Genomic DNA, 21,109 nt, shown 5'->3' on the forward strand with positions numbered 1-21,109 from the left:
AGTATATTAGTATTTCAGTACCCCCCGCCGTTTCTAGTTAACATCTCGGGTGTTGCAAAGGTTAATAGGGTTTTCTTTCTGGCCGGCGGTGTCGGTAATGCAATTGCAATGGGTTAATTGTCATTGAGCGTGGCAGTAGCCGGTTAAGAGGTCTGAATAATCAAGGTTGTTGAACGATCAGGAGAGTTGCGGATAAAGTCTGGTCAAATCCGATCTATCCGCCTGAGCACTGGCTGTTCAAAATTTAAAAAAGCATGTTTTTAAAGAGTTTTTTACAAAATATATTATACGTAGAGGCTTAAACTTTAAGTCTGTGATTTTTATTAATGTAGAATAAGTGTCTGTCCTTAATCATGGTATTTGTTCTCTTTTGTGTTGTATATTAATTGGCTGAAAAAATATGTAAAGTTGTATACCCACATTTAAATAAATATTGTGTTCACCGGAATAAAAAAGGTAGAAGAAGCCGAGTCGATCTAGTCATGTCCATTCATCGGTCTTTTTGTCCGTCCATATGAACGTCGAGATATCGGAAACTATAACAACGTCAATATCATTCGACTTATATACAAATCTTCCAACTCGATTTATGAGCATTAATGTAAATTGTCTGGCAGATAATACCGCCTAAAACGCAACTATTTTTAAAAGCATACTTATTATTTTGATATTGTTTAGTTTAGTGACGGGTATCTAAAATTCGGGGCATTTACGATAACTACCAATACAACTTGTAATAATGATTAAATAATAAAGCAATTATTTTAGTTTTTGTTTTTATCAATATAACGAAAGTAATCTTAGTAATTTGTCAGAAGCCTTAAACTGTTGAAAATCTGTAATGACTGAGCCCAACCGAAGTTCCGGCCAAAAGCAATAAAGCCAGTGACACCAAGGAATGCAATAGGATGTCAACAGTAGCCGGCAGAATATTGGCCCGACTACAGTCGACTGGTATGCAAATTTCGCCAGCATCGCTACCTCAGTTGGATGTTAAAACCATCTAGCAGCCGACATCGGCGCACTAAAAACTAATAAGATGTTGTATCGTCATGTATCTTCCGCAGTGCTATCCGTATCTGTATCTGTAACTGCAAACCGAACCGAGGAACTGAACCTCGGGCATCTGCGGCCATCCGCTGATGGTTTCTCATTTTCATTTTATTTCACCTTGTCACGTGCTGTGTTTGTATGTGAGTTTGCAGCGGTGGCAATTTCCCGCATTTCAGCAGAAAATATCTAACTACCTACGCGCTCTCCGATTCTGATTGTGATTTCGATTCCGATTCCGATTCTGATTCTGACTGTGACTGTGACTGCGACTATGGCTAAAATCATGACCAGGGGCGTCGGGAAATCGGCCCCCTCAAGAATGTTGCATAACTTTATCGGCCCAGGCGGCAGATCCAGCTATAGAAGAATGTGAGCATCACGCAGAGAAAAAAAGCCAAACACTTTAATTACAAGCGACTCTTGGCAACTCACAGCATATAAGCTACTTATAGCTATTAAGCTCTCTAATATTTTGTTTTTATTTTTTTTTATAATTAATGTTTACTGTTTACAATTATATATCATTCTTATTCTTAGATTGCAAAAATCGTCTTATACAAAATGTTTTAGCTTAATATTTAACATATAAAATAAGCATTAGTAAGAAAAAATTAAAAAATAAAGTCAAAATTTTAGAATTTGTGTACTTAATTTACGAAAACTTTAGTCATGAATTCTTCACTGTGTTATCTTCTAATTTGAAATAAGGAATAAAATTGCTTTAAAATCGTCATCAATATCACAGCATTAAATTAATTTTAATCATATTTCACGAATTGAAATTTATCAGTGGAACACGTTATCGAAAAATATTAAAAAGATGAAAATATAATAGGGTGCCAGAGATATCACCATAGTTTTAGATTGGCTCAAAAAGATTTAAAATTTAATGTCACATTCTTTTACACACCTGTTTAGCTAGTTTCAAAACACTAGCACCGCCAATAAATCATAAAATATTTAAAAATAATTGTTCTTTAGATCAATCAAATGCATTTGCGTCTTAAATTGACTAGCGCATTAACTTATAAGTTCCAAACTTGTAGCGTTAGGATGAAATTTTATAACAAATACAAATACAAATTAGTAAATTTTGGACTTTTTCAAATGATATTCAAAATGAATCATATTTTTTCATGTGCACTATCTTGTACCCGTTGAAGTTTTCCGACTACGCACCTGGCCACAAATAGTAGTGGCTGTATCTTTTTGCGTGTGTTTTATTTTTCCTTTTCGTTGGGGGGAAGCTGTTGGAGCTTTTTTCATTAAACGGTAATTTCACACCGCCGGACAACACACACACACACACACATACACACCGAGAAAAGGACGGCGGATGAAGAAAAAAGGGAGGGGGCCAAGAAGAGGGGCTCATTGTACGCGGCTAGAATTTTTCGGACATTTATCGCCTGGCTGTCGTCGCCGGTCGAATCTCTCTATCGCTGCCCAATTACAAGCAAGTTAAATTCAAGTACGGGGCATTGATTAGTTGCCATGCCGAAGGGGGGGGAGGGCCAGAAAGAGTGGGGCGACGCCGGCGGAAGCGAGACGGGGATGCAGAGAGATTAAATTGTAATCTTTAGCGCCGCAGTCATATGAAACGTGTTCGATTAGGCTTACGGCCTCAGTGAGGTTTTCTTATTCTACACTGATCCAAAAAAAGTATGCAATAAAATGTAGTATCTAAGAAGCAGTCAACAACAAAATTAATTACTGAACACAAATAAGAATCTTCGTCTTATCAACTAAAGCATTATGTTATCAGAAAATTAAAAAAAAACAATGTCAATGGATCAAGGTACATAAATCTTGACCTCAGAAGACTGTACAAATAAATAAGTTTGATAAAAGTAAAAGTCCATAAGTAATTTAAATAAAATATACTATTCATTTTTTAAAAACGCTTTTAAGAATATGTTTTTATGACATTTCTTTAAGAATTACAAAGCTGCTAGCTTAAAAATGTGCTTATTAAAAGGTTTATCCTTTATTTTTGATTTGTTAAGATAACTTTTTTTTTTTACTGTTTGCACTAGGTTGGGTTGGGTTTCCATTTCGCTTTAAGTTGGTTTCTGCGGACCTGGCCAACTGCTGTGCCGCATGTAGGTGGCCCGGGAAGTGGGAAGTGGGTTTTGGCCAAAAGACCCCCTCTGACCACCGGTAAGTGCTGAAATGTGTCCTACCTACGCGAACGAACGGATTGGGCTGAAATCAAATTTGTTAAAGGATTTATAGTTTCACTAGTTTGCAGCAGAAGATTGCAAGTTTAGGTTGCTCTTTTGATTTCAGACTTTGTTAGCCATAAGTATTCACTTAAAGAGTCCATTTTATATTTGCATTTAATTAAATTTATTATAATTAGCAGCAAGTTTACACATATATTTGTAGCGCTAGTCACGTTGAATGAAAACTTATAAAAACTTAAAGCTTTTACTTATTACAAACATATTGTCTTACACAAAATTATTAATTAAATATTGGCTTTTAAATAATAATTAGGAATAAGGGTGTTAAGACTTTGCACTAATAATAAGTAAACAGTGAAATCTTTACTATTTTCTATGCATAATTTTATTTTAAGTCAGAACAAATGGTAAACTGCAAACATTTTTTTTTTAATTTAATGTAATTTCAATTATTTGTGCGTTGCAAATTTATTTTCTTCGTTATGTGATTTGACAAACGCTCAAGTACTTATGAAACTGCCAAAATGGAAATTTAAATTGATACAAAAACACATGCAGTTGGCATGGCAAACCAACGCAGTATCCATTTATACATAATAACACATAATCAGTTGCATGAAACTCTCGTTCTCAACTATCTCAGAAACTCTGTTTTCAAAGGGAATGCTTGAGTTTGTCCAAGGCTTAAGTCCTGAGTGTTACTTTTGAATTCCCCTCAAATCAATCTCTGGCGAGACCGTCTCATTGTTCGGGACTTATCCACACTTGACCAGATTCCGGTCATCCATCCTACAAACTCTGATCCACTCGGCAGCAAATGAGCAATTTACTGGGCTTCACCGGGCGGACTTAATTACAATGAGGAGCGGGGGCGAAATGTAATGCATCCAGGGGACCGTCATGGTTGTTTAATAACCTTAAACAGATTTCCTGCTGTCTTAGTAATGCTTTTCACTTGTTTACATTGCAGCTTAAAGGATTCGGCCTCCATTCACTCTCCACCGCAATCGCCATCGAAATCCACACACAAACATTTCAACCCACCTGACCATGGCTTTATTCAATTTTGCAATTTTGCGTAAATGTAATTAAAATATCCCTTTGCCCCTTTGCAAAGGCGCCGAAATCTCCACCTGCGTGTGTCTGTGTGTGTGTGTGTGTGTGACTGACTGTGGGCGACTGTGGGGGTTGGGTGGTTTCGGGGTGGCTTGGGTTGTTTTTGGGCACTTTTTGACTGCACTCCGGTCAGTTGTGGGGTGCAAAGTGTGAGACTTTCTCTGGCACTAGCCAACCGCATGCAGCACTTGTTGTTAAGTACATCTCACAGACAGTTGCGCTCACAATATAAGTGGGCTTTTGAAAAAATAAAAAAAAAACAAAATAGTCTTCTTTAAAATGCAGACGTAGATTGACCTTTAGACAACATTTTTTATTTGGTCAAAACCAAAAATTATTTCTGTAGTTTATAGTCAACGGGTTTTTGGAGTAGGATATTTCAAATATTTGATATATTTCGTTAAAATTTAATATGTAATTTAAGATTTGTAATTTAGTTTGGCTTAAAAGGATATTTATAAAATTAGGAAACATATTATTATACCCTTGCAGAGGGTATTATAATTTCAGTCAGAAGTTTGCAACGCAGTGAAGGAGACATCTCCGACCCTATAAAGTATATATATTCTTGATCAGCATCACTAGGCGAGTCGATCTAGCCATGTCCGTCTGTCCGTCTGTCCGTCTGTCCGTCTGTCCGTCCGTTTATATGCAAACTAGTCTCTCAGTTTTAAAGCTATCTGCATGAAACTTTCCCAAAAGTTGTCTTTCTATTGCAGGTAGTATATAAGTCGGAACGAGCCGGATCGGACGACTATAGCATATAGCTCCCATAGGAACAATCGGAAAAATAAATGAAAAAAAATTATAACTTTGCTGTTTTTTAATTTTTTGTTTAGTTCTTCGACATTTAGTAATGGTTAAATATTTCCGATTTACGGTTTAAATTTCATCAAAATCGGTCGACTATAGCATATAGCTCCCATAGGAACAATCGGAAAAATAAATGAAAAAAATTATAACTTTGCTGTTTTTCAATTTTTTGTTTAGTTCTTCGACATTTAGTAATGGTTAAATATTTCCGATTTACGGTTTAAATTTCATCAAAATCGGACGACTATAGCATATAGCTCCCATAGGAACAATCGGAAAAATAAATGAAAAAAATTATAACTTTTCTGTTTTTTATTTTTTTGTTTTGTTCTTCGACATTTAGTAATGGTTAAATATTTCCGATTTACGGTTTAAATTTCATCAAAGTCGGACGACTATATCATATAGCTCTCATAGGAACAATCGGAAAAATAAATGAAAAAAATTATAACTTTTCTGTTTTTTAATTTTTTGTTTAGTTCTTCGACATATAGCAATGGTTAAATATTTCCGATTTACGGTTTAAATTTCATCAAAGTCGGACGACTATATCATATAGCTCTCATAGGAACAATCGGAAAAATAAATGAAAAAAATTATAACTTTTCTGTTTTTTAATTTTTTGTTTAGTTCTTCGACATATAGCAATGGTTAAATATTTCAGAATTATGGTTTAAATTTTATCAAAATCGGACGTCTATATCATATAGCTCCCTTAGAAATAATAAAAATATATAAAATAACTATCAAATAATTGAGCTGCAAATCATCATAGCTTCAATGTTTTTAAACATATACGAAAGTAAATCATAATTTTAATGTTTTCAAAAATGTTTAATTCTTGCAATAGCTGCAAGGGTATATGAACTTCGGCTTGCCGAAGTTTGCTTTCTTTCTTGTTTTTAAAAAGAAATAGCTTCTGTGAGTAACAAACAATGATTTGAAAAATGGATTAGGGCTTTTGAAAGATCTAAGATTCGAAGGGATGTTTTACTGCTAACAATCAATATATGGTTCTGAAGATAACCCTTTGCAAAACAATTACGTTGACCGCCCCTGTACACTTGGAAAAAAGAGGGGGGGCACTGGGGAATGCAGACAGTCGCATTACATGCTCCTTTGAATATTGTGCAATGGGAGAAGGTCGGCACAAAGGAACTGGGACTTGGTAGTCGTCCGCTTTTGGAGCGGGTTAACGTGGCCCTGTTTGTTTATTTGTTCATTTGTTTGCCTCGCATCTCGCTTGCTCTCCGGTGACCTTTGGCCCCGCGCTCTGCCGGTGCAAGTGCAACAACCAAGGCGCCCACAAGTCCCGCTCACTGTCAAAAACACGCAGCAACGCATCCCCGGCCAGCAGCCGGTAACAAACAAACAAACAAACAAACAAACAAACGGCAAACAACAAACTCGCATCAGCCGAACTGTGCGGGTGCACAGTGGATTGGGCAGGTCAACAAACGATTTGGTTGAGGGAAAATTAACCGTCGTTGCTTTGCTTCATTTAAATGTTTACTCTATAATTTGTATCTCGATCAAAAGACAACTAATTGCGAGAGTTTTTACAGATAAATAGACCTCCCAATTCGGTCACGCACTACTGATGTGCTAAGATCAAATAAAATTAAAATTAGCGTTTCAAAGTAAAAAAAAAACTGAACTATATTATATTAGTATCTGAGCCGAACTTTGTATACCCTTGCAGCTATTGGGTGTATGTTAAAAAACATTGTAGCTATTATGATTTTCAGCTTAATTATACGATCGTTCCTAGGGCAACTATACCGCACCGTTTTAAAATTTTATTCAAATAATAATGTAGTTTTAAAAAATTTTAAACTTTTACTATGTCCCAAAGAAGAAAACAAATAAATGAATAATATAGAAGTTAAAATTTTTTGTCATATATTGTGTTTAATATTCCGATTGTTTCCATGGATGCTTTATGATATAATCATCGAATTTTAATAAAATTTAAATCTTATTTCTCAAATAAGCAACCTTTAAAAAAAAATTAAAAAACTGCAAAGTTCCAATATTTTTTTTTTCTGATTTTTCTTGTGGGTGCTATAAAATTCAATTATATGGTCGGGATCGTTTCGACATCTATTTAACCTTAAATAGGAAAACAACTTTTGTGATAGATGTATGCAATAAATTTATACAAGTGACACTAGTTTGCTTAGAAAGATACGGTCAGACCGACTCTCCTAGTGATGCTGATCAAGAATAAATATACTTTATAATAAATAATAGTACTTCTGGCAAGCGTTTGGAAACATACATTTTAGACCCACTGTATTCCGCACGAAAAAGGTTTTGCAGCAAACGCAGCAGAGGCCGAAGTTGCAGCTTCTTGACAATGATAACAATGCGGCGAGGGTCCTTCCAGAGTTGTGACACGAACTGGATGGACTGACTGGGCTGACGGACGGGCAGGACTTACAGGACTTTCAGGACTTGGATGCAGCGCAGCGCTTTAGTGTGTAATTTAATTGAACGGACATAACGAGACGCACACGGACATTTGCGAACATATAGGCAGTGGGGTCGCGCTTGAGTCGAGGAGTCGAGTTGAGTTGAGTTGAGTTCGTGTGGGGGACTAAAGAGGACTCTTTGCTTAATTGAAAGCAATTAAGTGGAAAATTGAAAACTTTGGCAGCCATAACGTTGACGTCTGACCGCCACTGACACACCGCATACCCCTTTCCAACCGCACTGCATTCTGCCCGCCCGTTACTTAAATACACATTGGGAAAAAATGTCAACTTCATTAACTGATTCGTATTTATATAACATGACTAATAAGAATATTAAGTTACGAGCTAGCTGGGATATGTTAATCCTGGTTGTTTTGCATAATAACTGGAAGCCTGTCTACATACCTTATTTATTTCTTTATTTACTTTTTAATGGAAAACTAGATTAAAGTGTAACATTTTACTTAAGTGAAAGTTAGTAATCAATTTCAAATCTACAGACATTTCTGACTAATTAGAGTTCTCAATCATTTATTCAAAGAAATTGAATAATAAAGGACCAACCAAGGGCATAAACTTTTAATTAAAATGAAATCAGATCAAGAAAGTTACTCGAATTTTAAAAACCGGAACCGGAAATCAATGCGACTTCGAGTGAATTGTTTCAAAATGCAGTCTGATATGATAAAACTTCTAGACCATACTATAAGCTTTAATAGTTAATAAACATTAATAATAATCTAAAATTATTTTGGTAGATTTCGAAAAAATTTTTGTTTAATTTGCCAATCCGAAAAATATAAGCAAAATGCAAAGTGAAATTTTTTTCCGTGCAACGACATGCACAATGCATTTGCATTTGATAGCCACGCCCACATTTTTGGGCGGCCAGTGGCGAAAAAAATGTGCAGTCACGTACGACGTCTGCAGAGGCAGTGGCAGAGGCAGCGGCAGCGGCAGAGACGCCATTTTGCGCTGCTACTGTCACTTTACATGCCACAACACACAATTGACAGCGCGGATATTTATGTAAATAATTTTTCATGTTGCTGGTCGGCAGCAGCCAGCGACAACAAAAGTATGCACTTTTGTTGACGTGACCCGCGAGTACGCGAAAAAAAGGAATACAAATTTTCACCCAGAAAATAAACAAAAACAAGAAAGAAAGCAAACTTCGGCAAGCCGAAGTTCATATACCCTTGCAGCTATTGCATGAATTAAATACTTTTGAAAACATTTAAATTATGATTTACTTCAGTATATACTGAAAAACAGTGAAGCTATGATGATTTGCAGCTCAATTATTAGATAGTTATTTTATATATTTTTATTAGTTCTATGGGAGCTATATGATATAGACGTCCGATTTTGATAAAATTTAAACCATAATTCTGAAATAATTAAACATTGCCATATGTCGAAGAACTAAACAAAAAATTAAAAAACAGAAAAGTTATAATTTTTTTTCATTTATTTCTCCGATTGTTCCTATGGGAGCTATATGATATAGTCGTCCGACTTTGATGAAATTTAAACCGTAAATCGAAAATATTTAACCATTACTAAATGTCGAAGAACTAAACAAAACATTAAAAAACAGAAAAGTTATAATTTTTTTTCATTTATTTTTCCGATTGTTCCTATGGGAGCTATATGCTATAGTCGTCCGATTTTGATGAAATTTAAACCGTAAATCGGAAATATTTAACCATTACTAAATGTCGAAGAACTAAACAAAAAATTAAAAAACAGCAAAGTTATAATTTTTTTTCCTTTATTTTTCCGATTGTTCCTATGGGAGCTATATGCTATAGTCGTCCGATCCGGCTCGTTCCGACTTATATACTACCTGCAATAGAAAGACAACTTTTGGGAAAGTTTCATGCAGATAGCTTTAAAACTGAGAGACTAGTTTGCATATAAACGGACGGACAGACGGACAGACGGACAGACGGACATGGCTAGATCGACTCGCCTAGTGATGCTGATCAAGAATATATATACTTTATAGGGTCGGAGATGTCTCCTTCACTGCGTTGCAAACTTCTGACTGAAATTATAATACCCTCTGCAAGGGTATAATAGGCGAAAAGGCAAATGGACGCCCACACAAAAGGGGTTAAAGGTTGGCGCCCATTCATCTATTTCTCACCCCGGCAGCGTCTGCATAAAGAGCCCATTGTCGCGGTCCAGTCCACAAAATGGCTAAAGTGCAAAAAGTATTGTGTGCTATGAAAGGATTGAACAAAACCGATTTCCAGATGGGCTTAAAAAGTATTTCCAATATGCAAAAGTTACGCATTTTTTCGCATCACAAATGAGTTTCAATTATTTCATAAAAATCGCTTCATTCCGAATAAATTAATTAAAACAAAGTGATAAAAAAATAATATCACATGGCACACTTTTTCAAACATATAAAATATGTTTCAGTATTAATATTGCCTATGACATGTGTTTTCAATGTTAAAAAACATGATATTTACCACTAAAGTAAATTCGACTTTTAAATTGTTTTTAATAAAAACTTTTTTAAAACAAAAGTATACTTATAATCTGACGAATATAATTAAAGTTGGTGTTGTACGAAAAACACTTTAAAATATTCATTAATACGCTCTTGTCAGGGTCTTAATTCTATTTACCGTTCAAGTTGTGTATAATACCCATTTATTTTTTCTACCCATTTATTTTTTCAACCCAAGAAAGATAGGTAAGCTTTCAAAATAGTATACAAATTTGTTGCATTCATTTGGCATTTACATTTTAAATTTGCTCACACCCTTTATTGCGATTTAAGACTATCGATTAATGGTCAGCCCTGTTCCATAATGCGTCCCTAATTATAACACATTGCAAATGCAATTAATTGGCGCGACAATTAGAAGTAACGAGCAGAAGAAATCATTATGGATGTTCATAAATGATAATGCAATCGAATTATTGCAAAGGGGTAATGGGAAGTGGTTAGTTTCGAATTGCTTTCGAAAATTTGGTCCGCAAATGGCCCAGACCAAAAAGGATTTGACATTCTAACCAGAAAATATGCTTAAAACGTGGCCAGCGATTTGAAATCGTTCACTGAACACACACATACGATATAAAGGCAGGAATTTGCCCACACATTTCACAGCACAATATATCGTGGCACAGTTGACTGGACTAATTTGTCGGAAATGACGTTTTCGGTTTTAGTCAGCGGATGTCGAGGTTATGTATGCGAATTTTCGTAGCACATTTTGGCAATTTTCTGGGGGGTTTGTGAGTGTGGGTGTAGGTGAGGGTTTGGGTTTCGGTTTGAGTTTGTGTTGAGTGACAGGAAACCGGCAAAGGCACGAATAAATTTCAAGTCCTTGCGCGACACTTTTCCATAATGACGCCTGCTAATTTAATTAATTTCCACCTGGCCCGATGGCGAAAAGTTTAGTCCTGCTGCAAAAAGCACCCCGAAAACCCCATCGCCCATCAGCAATACACGTAATTGAAACATTCCTTGACCAGCGAAATAATAAAGGAGTCGCCCCAAAAAAGGAAAAAGTTACTTTTGCCGCAATTATTTGGCACGTCTCTACTAATTAATTACGCCTTTTGGTTCCACGTTCTTGGATGGTTCGGTGGTTCAGTGGTTCGGTGGTTCGGTTGTTCCGAGTTTAAAATGTCCACGTTTAATTAAATATGGCCCGGGTGCGGCGGCTCTATAATTAATTTCGGCACTGCAATTTTGTTTAAAGCAAAGAATGCGGCCCAGCTAAAAAAAATGTATGTGCCATGGAAAGCTGAAAACCGAACCGAATTAGACCAGGACATCTGCACGGATGGATCCTGCCTTTACCAATTCGCACCCTACACAAACCAAAAATGTTTGATACAATTGAGTCCTACATTTTGCATACAAACATCGCTTAACTTATTTAGAACATTTTATTTAATATTAATGCATTGTTTTCTTATTGATATTAATACTATTTTTTTATCATTTTCCTAAAGTCGTATTATATTATTATTTTGCCAAAATGTAAATATGTAAAAAATTATTTAAGTAAAGTAAAGTTTACAAAATCGCAGTTTTTCAAGTGGGGAAGTACTCATTTAACTGATTTATTTTTGTTGGCATATAATATATATTTTTTTTACTTTGCTTTAATTATAAAAGCCACAAACAAAAATACATGTTTAATGTTTCCTTATCGAATTTGGTGTTATTTTGCAATAAATAACAAGGTTGTTCCTTTATTTTATTACGAACATCAATGTCTCACTAGAATCTGACTATTTATAAAGCTTAATGAACCTTTAAATTAAAAGCATTAAATATGTGTGTATGCATAAAGATAATTGTTGACTTATTGCTGAATTTCACTAATATTTTCGAATTATTGTTAAACAGATAAAAATGAATAATGGTAATGCTTTGACCTTAGGAATATGAATTCGGGTCAATGTGTCTGTGGAATTATTTATACACATATAGTATTTTTTTCGTGTCTTTAATTGGACTGCTTTGTTGTTTTATAAATCATCGGTTTTTTTTTGTCAGTGCGGATTCGAAATCAGAATCAAAGCCTGAGTCGGTGGCCAGGGCATTAAAGTGTCAATATCCATTAGGCAGTCCTGATTGTTTAAGCTGCTTTACGCCAACTTCTTTTCTGGCTTGCCTTCTTTCTCCTTTCTCCGTCCGGGCCCAAGTTTCTTGACACGTTCTCTTTTGTCTCCGGAGTCTTTTATTGCCTGCAAAGCCGGAGCACAATGACTCCTTCTACGCTATTTGTTCGGGCTGCTGTTGGGCTCATTGTTTCAAATAAGAAATGACGCGAATTGGCTAGAGCGAAATGGTTAGAAATGCAAATTAGCGAAAGATAAGAGGGGGCGGTCGAGGGGCGTGGTCGAGGGAAATGGCCATGGCAAAACCCCGAATGCCCTATGGCTATAAGTTAGGCTGATATAAGGGGGCGTGGGCTTCAAAAAGGGCTATGAACTTATTATACTGTGAAGCCAAAGGAAAATATGTTTGACACATTTAAGAAAAAGATCTCAAAATGGGCAAATAAAGTTCAAGTTAAATAAATGTATAATCAATAATATTTGAAACCTAATAACAACCATTTCAATAACTTAAAACTTAAACTTTTCCAAGTTTTAACACATTGATTTAAGTTTTCAACAATATCAATTAATTTAAACGAAACTGTTTAATTTATATACAAATAGCTAAAATTTTACCCTTAGCCTTGTATTTTCTTATCCTATATCCCTAGGTACTCCATCTCATACCCTTTCCAATCCATTTACTCCAATTTAGAAAGTAAAAAAAGTGTAAAATTACCGCTAGCTAATCTCTGTCATCTGCTGCCTTGCCTGATTTTACAGATTTCTTGTTCAGGTAATTACAAAGAAAAGGTCAAGCCGGCAGAAGGGAAACAAAGGAAAGTAGAGAGTGCTAAAGAAAATGAGACAGCTTTGGGGACTTGAGCTTAATTGGTAATTACACAAAGTCGCGGTATGTTCTACACCTACATACAATTATTTGTGACCGTGCATTGGTTTTGGGTTCATGGACCCTATCCTCGGGTTTCCTCGACTTCAATCAGTCAAGCGGCAAGCCATTTGCTGATTTATATTTAAGCGAAAACTTTTAACTCTAACCAAAATCCCCTGGGATAACCCACGGTCTCCTATTATTCTTGCTTTTGCATGGGTTGAGTGGCGTGGAGGGTGTTACTACCCCTGAAAGCTAAGCATTGGCTGCGTGGGCTGTCGAAACTTGTGGTTCCTTTCAATTAACCTTTCATCTGTTTAACATGTATTATAAAATTAGACGCGGTCGCCTGTGGTCCACAGCAGCAGCAGCATCAGCAGCAGCAGCATCAGAGGCAGTGGGTTAAGGTGGCGGGTTAAGGGTGGCGGTGCCGCTGGTGGGTTGGCTTTGCCTAATGTATGCGCAACCACAGCCCCAAGACATGACAACACTATTAAACATTATTCGTGGCCATTGGCAAGGGTGGCCAGACGGAGGCCTTAATTATCGCCGGGCCAACGCGACGTATACGTAATCAATGGGGAAAAGCTAAAGCTAATGAAGGGGAAAACCAAAAATTTTCTTGAATGAAAGGTTTGTTTTAAACTCGTGGGCAAATATACAAAATATATAGTTTAAAAAAATTGTGTTCAAGAAAGTTCATAGTTAATACTTTACAACATTTTCAAAGAATTCGAAATTATTATACTACAAGGTCCAGTTATTGAAGGTCTGCAAATTTAGTTTTTACTACAAAAACTGTACTGAAAATATTTATTTTTTGATGCACAAACAACGTTGTCTGTAAATTAATATTTTCAGATCATTTTGCAGATAGGTCTTTTATTAGTTTTTATTTTTCTGTAATTTCCGTTGCTATGAAGAACAAAAATTAGTTTATATGGAATGTACTACCCTTATCAGAACTAAAAATATGTAAAGCTTATTGAGCCGAATGATTCACTTTTACAGTATGCTTAGTTTAGGACGAAAATACGAATAGCATTAGAAGATGAGATGACTAAAAAATTGTTCACATATTTAAGCAAGAAAGAACGCTAATCCCAAAATAAATGTATTATTAAAACCAAACTATTCTTACATGAACTTAAAACTATTGGGTATGACAAATTTTTTAAAAACAAGAGTAATTAATTATTTCAACGAAACTATTAAAATAAAATTTATGCGGTTTAAAATAAAGGCTTAAGACTATATTTTAAGACTCTTCGGTAAAAAAAAATTAAACAACAAAGTATTGGGGTTATTTAGACTTGAATTAATACTAATACTTTAATACTTATATATTTATATTTAAGACACATTTAGTAAAAATAAACTTTCAGTTTTTTTTTTGTGTAAGCTCTACCATATCTCAGAAATGTTGTTAAATAAAACTAGTCATGCCAGAACGACACGGCTGTTAATCATCATCAAGAATATATACACTTTATAGGGTGTGTGTGTGTGTAAAAAAAACACTATCTTCCAAAACATGTCCAGAGTTTTAGGTCTGAGTTGATAATATGTTCCCAATAATTGAAATTACTTTAGTTCACATTTGACGTCGAAACACAGCACGCGTTCAAGGCCAGAAGTCGGATGTTAAATAAAATCAAGGAAAAAACCGATTCGATATAAAAAATTGAAAAAACACCATTATAAATAAACTTTCAAAACTAAGGACTAAGATGTTCCAAATTTTTTCAAATAAAATTTCTAAGAAAGAAATCATGATAAACCGATCCTGGCGATGAATACACATGAGATGCTGACTCAGTCACGAAATGGAATCGAAAGTTTTAACCGAACCTTAAATGATTTCAAGAACGGTTTTGGAAACATACGCGGAAACTTTTTCAATGGTCTGGAGTAATTATACCTGATGATTGAGGCACACTTGTGCTAAAGTAGGCACCATTGTTCCTTAGTCAGCTGGTGTAGTTTCACCAAACTAATGCAAAATCCGCTAACGTTACCGAATCCGTTCTTGTAATCATTTAAAAAGCGGCAAAAATTATCGATTTCATTTAGGGGTGTTTGGATGAGCATTCCAATTTATTGTTTTTTTCGCGATCGTAACTGCATGTATACAAATATAAACAACTAAAAAAAAATAACAAAATCTAAGCATATTTTGTATAATTACAGTTGCCATAATGGAGCATTTTAGAACGAATTCTATGCAAAAGGAAACTAATGGACCCTGTATTCACTGAAATGTTAATAATACATTCTACATCCTACAGGATTGCTTGAAAATGTAAACCTTTTAAATAAAGACATACATACTTAGGTATATATACACGGATTCATTTTGGTTTCACAAGTAATATCTACATATTTTGTAAACAACATTTCAATTGTATTTTTCATTGGCGATTATGTGTTTTAATATTAATATGATAGCGTTGCAAGCGAATTACTTAATATGAGTTCATTAAAGTTATCTTAAATTTTAAGAAAGCTACTTTAAAAGAAACGAAAAAATGTAACTGTTTAAAAAGTAAAAACTAAGAAGTAAAGTAAATTATCTGCGAAGTAGATTATTACTTCGATGACGATTGTCATTAATCGAAAGTACCGAATTACAATAAACATATGATTGGCCAGGCCGTTGCGACTGTCTGGCAACGCGAATTGCAACACGTCACCTGCTCCGCGAAAAATGTAATTTTTTTGTTTACGTTTAAATTCCGTGTGTTTCGTGTGTTATTTGTGAACAAGATGAAGTTCGCCGACGTGCTGCGTCGCTTAGACGCCTATCCGCGCACTTTGGACGATTTCAGCGTGCGCACAGTGGGCGGCGCTGCAGGTGAGTGCAGGTGTAAATCAAAATTATCGCGATAAGAAACCAAACAACCGGCTTTTCCCCGATTTTCAGTTACAATCATCAGCACCAGCATTATTAGTCTGCTGATCTTCCTGGAATTCCTAAACTACATGCGGCCCAACCTGAATGAGGAACTTTTTGTGGACACGACACGGGGTCAAAAATTGCGAATCAATCTGGATGTGACCATGCACAATTTGGCCTGCAACTACATCTCTCTGGATGCAATGGACTCGTCGGGCGACACCCACTTAAGGGTCGACCACGACGTCTTCAAGCATCGGTTGGATCTCAAGGGGGAGCCCCTCAAGGAGACGCCCATCAAGGAGATTGTGGCCGTCTCGCCGCCCAACAAGAACGTCACCTGCGGCAGTTGCTACGGAGCGGAGCACAATGGCACCCAGTAAGCGAAGGATTTGGTCTTTATCCCATTACTTTTAAACATTCAAAATAACTAAAACTTTTGCAGTAGGGCTTTCACTAGTTAAACTTTAAACTTTATCTATTACGCAGTCTATCAGATCCATTAGAATCCAGCAATATACACTAATATATTTAGCATGCATACTTAGTATTCATACATACAGGGAGAACTAGTTTGATTATTGGTAAATTTTAAATTAATTTTTCAACCTTAAGCCAACTTACAACTCAAATTTCTTTATAGATAATCAAAGATTCTATTAAGTTGATATTTATAAGCTATTTTTGAATTTTGATTGTAATTAATGCCTACTAAGACTTAAGATTCAAACTATCCACTTTCTTTATTCAATGTTCACTAGAAATTTTTATAACTTGCATTATAAACTATTTGAACTAGCTTAATCACTTATTCAAAGATCAAGTGACTAGAAGTAAATTTCAGCTCACCTCAAAAAACAAATAATAGTTTTTGTAATTCTCTGTATGAACATGAATACTTATGTTTGATTTAATTTCGAACTAAACCTGGCAGTTGTTTAAAAAACGTTTTGTTTGTAATTTTTCGAACCTCAGGCTAGCATAGTTAGATACCAAGAAAACTCTTTTTATGAAAGTAAATTAATATGATGCGTGGCAGCACATTAGACTCTAGATCAGAAAAACCTTTAAATTAATTTAAATTACACCAATATCCTTTCCTTGCAGCTGCTGCAACACATGCGAGGAGGTGCTCGATGCCTACCGACTGCGCAAGTGGAACGTCCAAGTGGACAAAATAGAGCAGTGCAAGGGCAAGTACAAGCGCACCGACGAGGACGCCTTCAAGGAGGGCTGTCGCATCCAGGGCCACCTGGAGGTGAACCGCATGGCCGGCAGCTTTCACTTTGCGCCCGGCAAGAGCTTCTCCATCCGCCAGTTTCACATCCACGACTTCCAGTTCAGCAATGTGAAGCTGTCGCACACAATCAATCACCTGTCCTTTGGCGAGAAGATCGAGTTTGCCAAGACGCATCCTCTGGATGGACTGCGTGTGGACGTGACGGGTGAGTAGTGAACAAAGCCCAACTCGTATCTCTTTAACATCTCTATTGCAATAACTTAACGTAATTTAAACAAGATTGGAGTGGGACTTAAGGTTTGGTTTTTTAGTAACTCTAGGCAAATGCCAGCAGGATCAGCAGCGAATACCGGTACCGATGGCCATGAAAGTCCCGAAGGTTCCGCCGCCCTGGACCATGGTCTTGCCCACATTGTTGATCAGCTCCCGACCACGTAGTCCGTATCTGGGGGGGGAGATTCGATATGCTTCATTAGTTTGTCAATAGCCGGTGTAATTACATAATTCCCGGTCTCAACTTGCGTCACTCCGCTGGCGGAGTGGTAAATAGACCGTCCCGGTGCAAAGTCCAACCCACCTGAGTGCCGAGAAACCGCCGAAGACCGCTCCGCTGGCCATTCCCACACAGAATCCGATGATGAAGCCCGTCTTCATCTTATCAAAGCATGTGGGTCCCTGTTGGGAAAATGAGCTCGTGGGCAGTGGCATGCCGCAAAGTGCTTGATTCCTCCCGGTTCTCCTGTTTTACAAGTGGGTCCTGCCAGGTAGCACGCTTCGCTGCTCCGATTCACTTCTGAATGTGCCTCTTAGTGCTCAAAGGTCCGTTTATTTCAGGAAATAGATTTATTTCGGCCCAATTCGTCAGGCAGTTCGTGAACGTGAGAATGATGTAGTGTGCGTGAGCTGTCAAATGCGGCAAAGGGTTGCCATGTTGTTTTTCTGTCGGTGGTACCTACGCATACTGCATAGAGGGCGCTAGCCAAGAGCGGTTACTTTAAAAATTAAAAAAATTGCAAATTTTCTGATGTGGAGGAACTCAAATTTTAAAACCTTTTTTTAATGGATTTTCAATCGATTTAATATTTTTTAAAAATTTAATTTAGTTTTTGTTCTAATTTTTCTTGAAGAAAAATCACCCTAAATTGCATTTTAAAATGTTTCAATATGTAAAATTATCTATATAAACTTATCTATATAAGTAAGCTCTTATTTACAAATGAGAAACAAAAAAATGTTTTATTTTTACTTCATAGGTACAATTTAAGAGCTTTTTATACTAAATCCTTGTTAAATGGCAAAAATATAAATGCTAAACAATTTTAAAATCATTTTTTAAAAAAACATCCTTTAGACCAAATTTTCGATCTTTATTTTTTGCAGAGACCAAAAGTGAAATGTTTAACTATTATCTAAAAATTGTACCTACGTTATATATGCGAGGCAGCGAGCCCATATACACGAATCAGTTCTCGGTGACGCGATACCGCAAGGATCTTTCGGATCGCGAGCGTGGAATGCCGGGCATATTCTTCAGCTACGAACTCTCACCGCTGATGGTGAAATATGCGGAGAAGCACAAGTCAGTAAAACGGTGGGCTTATATTTAATTACGATTTTTATTGGATATGTATTGTACCCCCAGCTCGTTTGGCCACTTCGCCACGAATTGCTGTTCCATCATCGGAGGCGTCTTCACGGTGGCCGGCATTCTGGCCGTGCTGCTGAACAACTCGTGGGAGGCCATTCAGCGCAAACTGGAGGTGGGCAAGCTCAGCTAACAACAAATTGAGTCTCTTGTGCAGCTTCATTGCAGCTTAACTACGCCTATCTCATTATACATTCGACAAATCTCCAAATAAAAGTGCTTAATTTTATAGAAAATGTATAGTTTACTCCTAATTTAAGTAGTTCGCTGACCCACGGATAGAAATCCCGAGGTATTTGAAAAGTATTTGGCATTGGCTTCTGTCTGCGAACGTTCCGCCGCCTGGGGATTCACAATCTCCAGGCCCTGCAGTGGCGTAAAGGCCACACTGGATGCTGTTCCGGAGATTTGCCGCTTGACTGTGGTGTTTCCGCCGTACACTTGCTGCTTTTGCAGGTTCTTGTGCAGCGTCTTACTGATGCGCACCTTGGTCTTCTCATCCACCTGCGGCAAACGGATGCGCCCGGTGCCTGTTTTGCCGATTGTTCCACGGGAGTAACCCAAATCTCCTTGGTAAGCATCTTCTTCGATCTAGAAGCGAAGCGGAATATTTACAAATAAGATGGTAAACAATTCTATGTGTAAATTCCCACTTACATCTCCGAAATTCATGCGGTTCGCCTGCTTGCGGAACTCTGTGAGCGCATATCGCTCCTTCATCTTGCGCACACGTTTGCCGCCTCGCTTTTTCTTGCTACCCTCAATGGGTTTTGGCAATGGCTTGATAAATTTCACTGGCGGCGGCTCCTGCAACTTGTCCAGCTTCTTCTCCACATCCTCCTTGAATCGCAGGCCAATCTCCCCGTGGACACTCTCATGGCAGGCATCCACGCGAGCAGCTAACACTGATTTGGCGGCCACCAAACGGGCCGCCTTGCGACGCAAATCTGGTGCTGTATCCTGGACAATCTGTGAATAGTAAACGTAGCCAGTGTGTGGCAACATCTGCGTCTGCGAGAAACCCGAAAGGGTTTTCTTCTGTGAACCCAAGACCTGAACATTACAGGCGGGCATTTTGGAGAGCTTTGAGAGACCGCCTGCGATGCCCAAGAGTTTTGCAGCTGTAGAAGCTCCGACAATCATGGAAAGGTTGGGTGCTATGAAAGTCATGCGGCTTTCTACATATTCGTATATTTTGGACTTGAAGTTGTTCAGCTCGATGGCCATCTCGCAGGCCTCGTCGATCTTGGCCTTTTCTGCAGGCGTTAACATGGTGCTACAAAGGAATAGGGATTTATTTCAAGATTTTATGGTTTGTACGGTTTTAGGGAATACCAACTCACCCTTGCGTGGTTGATGCCGTGACGGATACAATCATAATGGTGGCCTGTGTAAGGATAGACTGCAGCTTCTCGTTGTTTTTCACCTGTTCCAAGTCATTGCCCAGCTCTTTGACCGCCAGCAAGTACTCTATTTCGCCCACGATCAGGGAGTCGAGCTCTGGGAATCTTTTCTGGTACTTCTCCTTGGTGAACTTGTGCACAATGGAGATCTCATTGTCGATGTCCACGGCAATGGCATTTGCATCCACAATGAGGCAGTACTCTGGATCGGATTCCACGGATCCCAGCATCTCGGCTGCGGTCCTCTGACGACTGGCGTAGTGCTCAATCTGCTGTAGGGTATTCCTCAAGCGCTCCGAATCGCGCAGCTTGCACAATTCCCGCACCGATTGCACGGTAACATCCACGTCCATCAGATTGGGAGCCGGCTTGGCCAACTTCTCCGCCAGCAACTGTGAAAGGGAAATCTTTAGATGGCGAAATATCACCTAATTATGGTGACCTACGCTTTCATCCTCGGCACTGGCCATCTCCGCATCCTCCTCCTCCAGCTCATTGTCGTTGTCCTCCTCGAGGTCGGCTAAAAGTTCGTCTGCCAGCGACATTATTAGTTATTTTCAAGTTTATTTACTACAAATGGTGAAACTTTTTTTTATTTTTATGCGTGCTGTGATTAGTATGACCGTAACTTGACCGCTTAAATATACCAGAAGCTGTACACAAAAAATACTAAAAACGTAGGAAAAACACAGCTATGCTCACAATAATAGTAGAGGCTCAGGATTAAAAATAAACTCAAATCTAAGTAAAAATAATATTAATGAATGTTAAACTATGTTAAATAAATATAATTAAACATTGTTT

General features: G+C 37.3%; 3 protein-coding genes across 3 annotated transcripts; 1 reads left to right on the forward strand and 2 right to left on the reverse strand.

Moving 5' to 3' along the window:
* Window positions 1-15,766: 15,766 nt before the first annotated feature.
* LOC108136125 (endoplasmic reticulum-Golgi intermediate compartment protein 3) lies at window positions 15,767-19,138 on the forward strand. Its single transcript, XM_017257113.2, has 5 exons — window positions 15,767-15,975; window positions 16,045-16,396; window positions 17,125-17,462; window positions 18,638-18,836; window positions 18,900-19,138. The coding sequence occupies exons 1-5, from the start codon at window positions 15,888-15,890 to the stop codon at window positions 19,033-19,035; spliced, it is 1,113 nt and encodes a 370-aa protein (XP_017112602.1). The 5' UTR covers window positions 15,767-15,887; the 3' UTR covers window positions 19,036-19,138.
* On the reverse strand, window positions 17,491-18,124 carry LOC108136126 (reactive oxygen species modulator 1). The gene is made up of 2 exons (XM_017257114.2): window positions 17,835-18,124; window positions 17,491-17,702 (listed from the first exon to the last, which is right to left on the reverse strand). Exons 1-2 carry the CDS (start codon window positions 17,963-17,965, stop codon window positions 17,594-17,596), a joined length of 240 nt encoding a protein of 79 aa, XP_017112603.1. The 5' UTR covers window positions 17,966-18,124; the 3' UTR covers window positions 17,491-17,593.
* LOC108136123 (U4/U6 small nuclear ribonucleoprotein Prp31) lies at window positions 19,048-20,941 on the reverse strand. Its single transcript, XM_017257112.2, has 4 exons — window positions 20,752-20,941; window positions 20,246-20,697; window positions 19,560-20,178; window positions 19,048-19,493 (listed from the first exon to the last, which is right to left on the reverse strand). The coding sequence occupies exons 1-4, from the start codon at window positions 20,848-20,850 to the stop codon at window positions 19,158-19,160; spliced, it is 1,506 nt and encodes a 501-aa protein (XP_017112601.1). The 5' UTR covers window positions 20,851-20,941; the 3' UTR covers window positions 19,048-19,157.
* Between the last annotated feature and the right edge of the window lie 168 nt (window positions 20,942-21,109).

The sequence above is a fragment of the Drosophila elegans genome, unplaced genomic scaffold, assembly GCF_018152505.1.
Source record: "Drosophila elegans isolate 14027-0461.03 unplaced genomic scaffold, ASM1815250v1 contig_208, whole genome shotgun sequence".
Classification (NCBI taxonomy): domain Eukaryota; kingdom Metazoa; phylum Arthropoda; class Insecta; order Diptera; family Drosophilidae; genus Drosophila; species Drosophila elegans.